Raw genomic sequence first — 10046 nt, 5'->3', positions numbered from 1 at the left:
TTCACCAGCTCACACGCACACAGCTGTTTTCTTCTGAAGGCTGCTGAAAAAAATCCCTACTATTTTAAGAATTTGCTGCTGATATTCATCATACTGGCTTGAATGCTGCTCACAAATAACTCTTTTCTACATGACTCTGGTAACTTTCCCCATACCAGCAGGGTCAGATGGTGCACCTCCCCAGTGCAGGTCAAGGGATTGACACTGAGGTGTGCAGCCACACAAGTGCCAAGTGCAGAATTCCTCTCACCTTCATCTGCAGCTGTTGTACAAAGCAGTTTTTAACAGAGCGGAGATATACATGCAGCCAGGAGGCAGAAGGCAGCAGCTTTATTTTGGGAACAGCACATAGGCATTGGGTAGAGACTGAACCGTGAATACACACAGTCCCATTATCAAATGGTATAACCATATCTCAGGGGTTCTGAGTCTTTGAAAATATTCACATAAAAATACCAAGGGGTCCGGGGCTCTAGCTATCCTGGAAAGTTACAACGTGTAGCAAAATCTATGTACAGCATTTTCACATTTTTAATGACGGTTGCAGATTAACCTCCAGCGGTTTGAATGTTTTAATACATTTTTACAAAAACAAACAAACAAACAAACCTGAATGCAGTGAGAACATCCAAAACGTACAGTGGAGATGAGTGCGCATTGCACCGCACCATCACTGGGGGAGAGAAGAGCTCTGACAGCACAAGGCTGGGAACTGCCTGGCACTTACAGCTGTATAAACTGAAAACACGTGGGGAGAGGGGTTAAAAAACATATTGAAAACAGGAGATTTGATGGTTATAAGGTCTCCCATAAATAATGCACCGGTTGGTAATTGTGTATTTGAGCACAGTAAGAGCTCTTGCTCTGGCATCGGCATGGGGAAAGTCACCTAGGCGTCAGCGAGTGGGGGGCTCAGGTGGGTCGGATGTGCACAGCAGTGGCTGTGCTGTGCACTGAGCAGTGCCTCGCTATGGTAACGTGCGTTGTGCCACAAAGCTGGCGGGCGCTGCGTGGTCTGGAGGCACATGCATGGACCATAGGGTGCTGCTAGCCCTTTGTTCTGGGACATCTCGGGGGGAATTGCCTTGATTATAACAATCAGCCGCTGCTGCAGGATGGGTGTGCATGCTTCTCAGGCCCCCGGTACAGCCCGCACGGACTGCTCAAGTCATTGTGTATGCCAAAGGGACCCAAGCCCTGTGAGCGAGTTCCAGAGGGCATGGGGTGCATTCTGGCTGCTCTCTGCTGCCCTCAGAGCAGAACCAGGGCACCAGAGGACTCCCACTAGTTTTTAAGCTAGCAAAGATTTTGTGCTTTCCAAGGAGGCACCAAAATGCTCAGGGATTCCTGGCTCCTGGTGCGTTCAGATAAGTCTAGTGCTGATGATATTAGATTATTGGGAAGATTTCTCTCTCAGTCACTGACAAACCCTTAAGCAAAGCTGATGGCCAGGAAGGGCTATGGAGCTTTTCTTGCTCTCCCGAGCAGCTGGGCAGAACCAGTCTGGATCCCCATTTAGTGCCATTGGGGTTCTGCAAGGTCTCGTTTCTTCCCATTGCCCCAGCATTGCTGCACAGTGTACCCTGTCCCTGGTGCTTCCAGCTCGGGCACCTGGCATCAGGGCTTTGCACCTGCAAGGGGAACACTGGGTCTGCATCCTGCATGAGAGGCTGGGACCTTGCACAGCCACATAGACCATGGCCATGGGGACGAGGACAGGGCTCCAGCGACCACTGGTACCAGGAGTGTGTGCCATGGGAGCACAGGGCAGCAGGGTTTCACCCAGATGAGTCTGCAGTCCTTGATTCTGCAATACACTGGAAATGAAGGATGCTAGGAAGGATGCCATCAAACCAACACAGCGTTTCCCTTCGTGCACCAGTGCCTCAGCCCTGTCTCCTTCTGCAGCCATCTGCGTGCATGCTCAGCATCCAGGCCTCCCCGGCCCCTGCGGTTCTGCTCAATGGTAGCAGGTGGCAGCAGCGTATTTACAACCAAACTAAACGGGAACAAATTGCACTTCATTGGCAATGAATCGTTGCACCTTGTGTTGTCACCAGGCAAGGGGGGATGTCATCCTGGGGCTGCGCTGGCTGTCTCCAACCTGCACATCTGTGAGCGCCCGCTGTGGGGAGAGAGCAAATAGCAAAGAATTGGGTGAGGTGGGGAGCTCACTGCAGAATGTCCCCCCCTGCCTCGGGCACCAGCCTCAAACTCATTGGGTGTTGGAAAAAGGACCGTTTTGCTGCTTGCTGTTTGCTACTGCTGCAAGGAAACCCTTTTCTGACTGCCTTTGAGAAATACAACTCACCTCAAACTTGCTCATGAATTCTGCAAAAATGCCAAAGAAAGCTTCTGAAGTTGTCATTTTGGAGTCTTCCCCAAAGAAGGACAGCACCTTGCTGAACTCCTCCATGGCCCTGTGCTGCAGGTCGTCCAGCGAGCGCATGGCGGGCTGCGCGCTCTCCAGGAAGGACTGGGAGGGATAGCGTAAAGGAAAACACCCAGACTGGGGCCTGGTATGGACATCACCACTTCTAATGGCTACCAGGCAAGGGACAGTGACCACTAAATGGTTTTACTGGAGGGCAGCAAGCTGTGCTGGGGATTTGCCCCTTTTACAGAAGGATACGGTCATCACGATGGCGAACCGGTCCTCGGCAGTGGCTGGCATGCTGTGGCAGGCCATCTGGATGTCACTGACCGTGGTGTGAAGGTCCTTCAGGTCGGCTGTCAGCGTCCTCTGGTTCACTGCAGGAGAAGAGGAGTGGGCAATGTTCCACAGCTCTGGCAGCCTCCTGCTGCCAACACAGGCACTGCACATCTCCTTCTGCCCCGCCCTGTCCGTGGAGTTTAAACAGCAGCAGGGCCACATGCAAAATCCAGCTGGGAAAGCTGCATGGACAGACCTTCATCTAGGGAAATCCTACACCTCTGGGCCTGAGTTATCTTTATTTATTCCCTGCAGCATCAATTCCCAAGGGAATTTGCTCACCACCCAGGACTGGATGGGGTGCCAGGAGGACCCCCACAGTTGCCTGCAGCCATCCCACATACCATCATGCAGAGGGTGACCCTAAGATTTTTGTGACTTCCTTATGGCAGCTCACTGAGCCCTGTGGTCCTCAGCCCAGGTAGTACCCATGGTTGGACCTGCAGCATACACAGCACACCACTCACTGCAGCCAGCAGTCATCAGCATGGGTCAGCAGGGACCTCCCTGATGCTAAACTTGTGCTTTTGCATCCTTCTTCTCTCACTCAGCACCATTCCTCCTGGCGTGTGCCAATGTTGAGCAGCTCATGGCCAATCCTGTACCCAACCATGCACCAAACCCTATCCCCTACACCCACAATGAACCATGAGGCTGTGTAGATGCTCCCACGTGTGCTTGTGTTCCATTACCTTTGGCAGCGAGCGGCACTGTGGGAAGATCCTTGGCAAAGCCCAAGAGCTCTGGGAAGTGTTGGCTGAGAGATTTGGCAAGGATGTGCAGGAAGGTGGATTTCCCATCAACGGTCTTGGTTGTGTTCAGCTGCAGCAAAGCAAAGCAAGGAAGGAGGCCCTATGTTGAGCGGGTTTGGGAAGAACCCAGCAGCTCTGGCTGCAGAGGCTCCTCTGTGCTGCCTATCTCTCACTGCATTCTGCCAGCACTGCTGCCTCCTGTGCGAGGAGAAGTGAGCTCTGTGTCCTTACCTCTGTGAGGAAGTTGATTTTGAAGCCTGTCGTTTTGCTGGTCTTGGGCTGCCCGTTGTTCAGGTAGTTTCCCATGGCGAGTACAAACTGCAAAGAGAAACCACAGTGACCGAGCAGCACAGGCAGTGCCCATCTCCTTTGGTGCCCATCTCCTTCGGTGCCCACTTTTGGGTCAGAAGGATGTACCACAAACGCAGCTTTAGCACTGTCCAAGAGCGCCTTCCCTCCCTGCAGCACTTGGGCCTGGCCTGGATCAGTGCCTTTGCCACTTTCAGCACAATGGGATTTTTATCTCTCAGCAGCATCCCTTGCAGGACCAGAGCTAATTCTGCAGGCTGCTGAGCTCTCCCTGGCTGCAGGGTAAGGACTGTCCTGCTGCCCAGCAAATGCTTCCCCTCCCAGAAACCTTTTGCAGATGTTATATGTAAATCTTTAAGAGGATCTTTAAAGAGAAAGCAGAAATCAAGCAGAGCTGTTCCCCTCCTTAAGGCTCTGACTCTTCACACTGTGGCTTTGCAGCACTGAGGCACTGCAGGACCTTCAGCCGGGACCTTAGAGCACCTGGAGCTCAGCCTGGGGCTCTGGATTCCTCTTTGTTAACATGCAACCAGCATCTCCTCCCCAGCACTTAGATGAGGTGCTGGGGGTCACTGGCCAGGAGCCCCCCATGGCGATTCATCTCTCATCTGGAAATGCCTTTTGTCACACCGTGTCCTCATTCACCCCACCTGACTCTTTTTTAAAAGCAAAGCTGAGGGAGTTCACCATCATCTGGGGCAGCTCATTGAGCTCATCTGAGCATGGCAAAGCACAGCTGCCAGGCCCCGGCCCTGGGGTCCCCATGGGCTGCTGCCCACAGCAGGGTTGCTTCTGACCTCCAGGATCTTCGCCAACTTCTTGCTGCTTTTCAGCTCCAGAGAGGCCTTGCAAATACATTCATAGCTTGCTTTGATCTCCTCTGTCTTCTCCTGCAGAGTGGTCTTAAAGTGAAGGCTGCGCAGTCGGATCTTGTACTCTGGTACTGACAGCATCTGAGAGCAAAAGGGGGAGGAAATTACTGCTGTCCTTGAACCACAGTCCCTCCTAGAAGATTGAAGTTTTTCCCGGTGCTTAAAAATAGCATCATGCTGTAGGAAAGCGAGTGTTATGGCAATGCCCACAGCTCAACAGAAAGTAAGCCAGAGCTTACTGATCAAAACCACTCCTTAGGGTGCAGCAAAAAAATGAGGCATGTTTTGGCCATGGGACATCCACTGCTGCCAGCTCCCAGGCACCACTCACGGAGTCCCTGTCGTGGGTGCCCCCAGCCACGTCCCAAGCATCACAACCCTGCATGCTTTCTGCCCTGTTCTCCTTCCCTGCAGCACTCAGTGGTTTGACCCCCGGATGCTGCACAGAGCACCTCCCTCCCACAGGCACCTGCAGCACGAACTGGTCAGGCTCGCTCAGCTTGCCAGGGTTCTCCTTGTAGTTCTGGAAGCGCTGCACCTCCTCCCCATCCGGGGCGTACAGCAGGAGCTGCTTGATGTGGGAAGGCTCCAGGCGGTCTGTCTCCATTGTCATGAGGATCTGGCGCAGTTCCATGTGTGAGAGCTTCAGGTGGGCGATCAGGATGGCTGCAGGGAGGGATGCAGTCAGTGGCACGGCAGGCAGGCTGTTTGGCACGGCCGAGAGGTGTGGACTTAGTCATGTACCCAAGTTGGCACAGATCAGTGCTCGGAGCAGGGAGAGCTTTCCACTCCCCAAGGCACTGCAGGGGCTGCAGGGAGTCCTGGGGCATCACTGTCTCCTGCAGCCCCCAGTCACACTGTTGCGCTGCTTTGCATGCACATCCCCAGCGCAGCAGGGCACCATGCCCCGAGCCCCTGCTCGGCCCCACACCAGGACAGCCGGGATCCCACAGGCCCCACCATGCCCCCGCCCCACCGCAAGCACCTGAGGTGTGGTGCCGAGCCCTGCCCGCAGCCCTGCAAGCTCTTCCCAGGCCAATGAGTCACATCCCATCTGTCCTGTCCTTCCCTTCCTCCGCCCGCTGCCCAGGCTGAGCCCAGGTCTGCAGGACCTTCTGCTGGGTGACAAGGACAGCTCAGACCATGGGAGCTCTGCTGGGATGGTGCTCATGGGATGGTGCTCATGTAGCCTCCCTCCTTTTACCTTTCCAGCTCTCTACATCCCCGGTCCCATCTCTGGGCCTGTTTGGGGGTACATTCACCACGACGTTTACTTACATGTGTTGTAGGCCTTTTTGTGGGACAAAATTTCGACCACGTCTTTCTTTTTAAATGTTTCAGGCATGAAAGTTGGCTCTGGAAGAGAAACTGAGAGATTTAATCATGGGTAAGGACAGGCTCAGCTGCCTCCAGCGGGAAGAAAACTGCTGAAAACAGTGAAACCATGAATGAGATAGGAGGACTGATGCTTGGCACACAGCAATGGCTCCGGGAATCCTTGAATTCTGCGATTCAAAGATCTCCTGAATGGAGGACTCGGAGCTGAAAAAGGTAAAACGAGAGGTGAAACACACAGAAAAATCCCAGAAATATCCCCAAAATGACAGCCCCTGGCAAGGGTCACATAGCATCCCACTCCCACCATCCATCCCATCGGAACCTGCCCGTGTGAGGTTGGCTCTCCCCGCGCCTGCTGCCATTGCTGTATGTCGTTACATATGTCAGAAGAAAAGTGTTGCTCGTGGTGCCCTCTGTGGGCAGAGAAATGCGTTCACAGCTTTTTGAGAGCTGAGCTTTGGGAGCTGCGATTCGGCGCGTCCCGCATGCAGACAACACGCGTGCACGGACCGCAATAAACAGAGCCCATTGCAGGTGGGTGCAACGTGTGCTGCAGGTTGGAAGCCAGGCCCGCGGTGGCAATGAGGAGCAGTTTTGGCACACAGCGCGGCGTGGAGCTGACTGAGCATGGGAGCGGGGAGCAGAACCACACGGCGGAGCTCTGCTGCCCAGGCTGGTGGAAACGCAGAGGGAAAACAGATAAGGGCAGCAAAGAGAATTAAGGGAGACAGTGAAACCGTCTTCATCTTAATAGTCTGCAGTGACAGCGCTCCAGCACCCTGTGTGTGAATGGTGCTGTCTGCCAGGTGCTGCAGTCGGGCGATGGCTGGTGACCATGGAGCACTGTGCCCCTCTCGGGCTGACCCCAGGACCTGCCCAGGGGCTTCATCACTTACTGGTTGGCTTCTGCGTCCCGAAATGAAGCTCCAGGTCAAGGTATTTGACCATGTCGCTCAGCTTGTCATAGTCCGAGTCCTCCCCGAGCTGCAGGAGGACGAGGAGCAGGTGGGAACCTGCACTGCAGACAGGTGGGCACTGTGCCCCCTCCCCACCACCACCCGGAGCTCTGTGTCCCCAGGAAATCCCACACTGATGGCACTGTTCTTATAAGGGACACTTATAACACTAGCAACGCCCTGCAGAAAGCTGGGGAGTCATTCACTGCCTATGGAGGTTCTTCTACACTCAGTGCTGAGCCCATTTCACAGGTATCACTCATTCTCTTTAGAGAAGAGAGATCACGTTTCCATCCATCACTGCCTCCTTGCACCATGGGTCTGTTTTACTGCTGTCCTGCACTGAAGCCCCACAGAGCAGTGCTGCCATCCGCCTTCTGCAGGGGCATGGCTGCTTCACTAAGAACATAGTGAGAATTCCAGAGATGCCTGGAATTGTTTGCATCCAAAAAGTCACGGGAAGAAACATTTCATTCTCCATGGTGTAGAACAGAGGAACGTGCCTGCTTGGATGCAGGATGGAAGGGCAATCCCACAGCTCCCATCCGGCTGTTTGGGAGCGGCCATCCAACCTACATCATGGGTGAAAGCTGAGCCCCACCAGGGCTGGAGGCTGAGCCCCCAAGGCCCACATCTCCCTGCAGGGCCCCGAATCCACCTCCAGAGCTCTTCATTGCCTCAAGTCCATGGTGCCAAAGGATTACTGTACTGAGCCTCAGTCCTTGCCTCTTCTTCGCCCCCATGTGCACCCCATGCTCTCCCCATCAATGCTGTGAACCACACTTGCAGTTCCCCACTGATAAACCTGTGACCCCATTGCATCCCCCAGGCCGTACCTGTCCCCAGATGGTCCCCTCTGAGTTTTCCACCTGCTCCCACCGCAGCCTCTTGACACTCATGTGGTTGGTCTCGCTCCGGCGGTGCAGCAGCCCCCGGTGCAGGGGGGGAGCGCAGGGCACAGGTGGGGGTGGCGGGGGCGGCGGTGGAGGTGGAACAGGGTGCAGGTGGCCCACCAGGGGCTTGGGAGCAGGAGAGGTGCTGGCCTTGGGGGCCTCAGCCTTGGCAGGGACAGGTTGGGGGTCATGGAACTGCAGGGGGGGCGGTGGCGGCGGGGGGCTGAGCGGAGGTGGGGGGATGTGATCCGACAGCGTGGAGTAGGTGAGGGAGCTGCCCTCATCACTGCTGCTGATGTACTCGCTGCTGCTGACGTCATTGGTGACATAGCTGCCCTGGTCATCGTGGAAGCTCATCTGGAGGGAAGAGGGGAGCAGATGAAGGATGTTCCCATCAGCCATGGTGGGATGCTTCGAGCCCCCATGGGGAAAGGCTGATGGAACATTCCCAGCACCACGCTCACCTCCTCATAGTCATTCTCGGGGGTGAGGAAATCATCCACAATGGTGACACGGTGTCCCAGCTGCTCGCTGAGCGCGTCCAGGAAGCGGTCGGTGTCACGGCTGCGTGGTGGCCTGGAGAAGGTGAAGAGCTTCTTGCGCCGCGACAGCGGGCTGAGCGGGTAGGGCCGGTGCTGGGGGGACGGGGCCGGGCTGCTGTCCAGGCTGACATAGGGATTGGACTCGGTGCTGCTTGGGGACTGCAGGCTGCTGTGCAGGCGGTAGTAGCACTGCTGGGCGGCCAGGGGGTCGCTTGGCCACGAGACGGGCACCCCCGATCTGCGGGCACCTGCAGGACAGGGCGCTGCCGGGCGGTTCCTGCTGCCACCGGAGACCCCCCCACGTCTGCCTCTCTCTGGAGCTGAGGGAAATCGGGTGCTACCTGCAGCATGTGCCGGGTTGGGGGCTGGGGGCGATGCGTGGTGCAGGGCAGCACTGCCCACCTTGCTGGCAAAGCTGCCCAGCAGGCGGTTCTCCAGTTCTGCGTAGACAGCTGACATCTGGGGGAAAAAGGGCAAAGAGCTGCTGGAATTGAGACCTGGCTTGTGACACACTCAGGACCTGTGATGTCCCAGGGACAGGACATCCACCATGGACTCAACCACCCCCATCTTTCACTCTTCAGAGGACTGCACCACCCAGACCTGATGCTTTTTTGCCTTTCCTGGAGCTCCCTCACTCAGCAGCCTCCCACTCGCAGGGCTGCGACAGACCCCACGTTATTCAAGCTGATTGCCCAGAGAAGAGCCCCGGTGCAGGGATGCTGCCAGGCATGGACAGCAGTGCTGCCACGCTGACACATCCCTCCTGCTCTCCCTTCTGTCTGCTTTCCTGTGTTTACATGGATGGGATCTGGTAATGCTCCCTGTGAGAGCAGAGATCCCACTCTCCAGGGCAGTGCTGCCCGCAGGTGGTGGCCGCACCATTTTGGGGTTGGGTGTCTCTGGCAGGGATGTGCCATCGCCAGCCTGCCTCTCTCCAGGGATCAGGCGAACCGGGACCTCCACGGTGTCACTTTGACCTGCTGGGGAACAGAGACAGACCTGTCAGCAGCCCGTCCTGTGCATGCCCCCACAGCCCTGACCCATGAACATCCATGTGCTCAGTCTATAAAATGAGAATATTTTGCATTTCTCTGACCACCCAACTGGTAGGTTTGGAAGCTTCCTGCGAATCCTCAGCACCTGAGCAGTGCTGTGGTTGTGCTGTGGTTGCAGATGTTCCTTGCACAGCTGGACAGTGATACTAAAGGGAAGAGCCATTACCCAGTGCACACTTAGGAGTTTGCACAACCAGAGGAGGACAGAGCTTTCAGACAAAGGGGGATAGTGGATTTTCCTTTGAAAAGAGGGACAGTTTGAGCCCAGAATGGATTTCATCAATAGTCACAAAGTGCCATTATGATCTGCTTTCCTCACAGTGGTTTCGCAGATGCTGTTCTCCCTATGAACTCGGTGCTGTCTGACGCAGCTCACAGGGAGCTGCAGCCTATGCTCCCAGAGGGGGGAACCAGCAGCACTGGGGAGATGTGCATCCCTGAAGGGGAGGAATGATTTCGGTTACTGCAAACCCCATGGACTGCTTACCCTTGCAATTCGCTTCTGAGCAATAGAAGGGACTGGAAACAATGTTCAGGATCAGCCCAAGAGGCTTCTTACTAGAACTGCTTAACTCTTTCAGAAATACGGATTTCCAAAGGCTCCATGCTGGCC

General features: G+C 55.4%; 1 protein-coding gene across 9 annotated transcripts in view; it reads right to left on the bottom strand.

Moving 5' to 3' along the window:
- Positions 1-507: 507 nt before the first annotated feature.
- Positions 508-10046, bottom strand: part of GRID2IP (Grid2 interacting protein) — a 30070-nt gene continuing 20531 nt past the window's right edge. For 3 of the 9 annotated variants that reach the window (XM_040647877.2, XM_040647879.2, XM_040647878.2), the window contains 12 exons: positions 9258-9355; positions 8298-8834; positions 7777-8190; positions 6881-6968; positions 5925-6002; positions 5116-5312; positions 4572-4727; positions 3697-3783; positions 3406-3535; positions 2633-2751; positions 2312-2476; positions 508-2125 (listed from right to left, as the gene is read on the bottom strand). In XM_040647877.2, coding sequence (XP_040503811.1) covers positions 2054-2125; positions 2312-2476; positions 2633-2751; positions 3406-3535; positions 3697-3783; positions 4572-4727; positions 5116-5312; positions 5925-6002; positions 6881-6968; positions 7777-8190; positions 8298-8834; positions 9258-9355 — 2141 coding nt within the window. In that variant the 3' untranslated portion in view covers positions 508-2053. Of the gene's footprint in view, positions 2126-2311; positions 2477-2632; positions 2752-3405; positions 3536-3696; positions 3784-4571; positions 4728-5115; positions 5313-5924; positions 6015-6880; positions 6969-7776; positions 8191-8297; positions 8835-9257; positions 9359-10046 lie in introns of all 9 variants that reach the window. The other 6 variants (XM_046900954.1, XM_025155229.3, XM_025155228.3 and 3 more) reach the window with 3 other exon arrangements.

This window comes from Gallus gallus, chromosome 14 (genome assembly GCF_016699485.2).
Source record: "Gallus gallus isolate bGalGal1 chromosome 14, bGalGal1.mat.broiler.GRCg7b, whole genome shotgun sequence".
NCBI classification, from domain to species: Eukaryota; Metazoa; Chordata; class Aves; order Galliformes; family Phasianidae; genus Gallus; species Gallus gallus.
The sequence above is the reverse complement of the archived record's forward strand: the minus strand, read 5'-3'. Positions and strand labels throughout refer to the sequence as shown.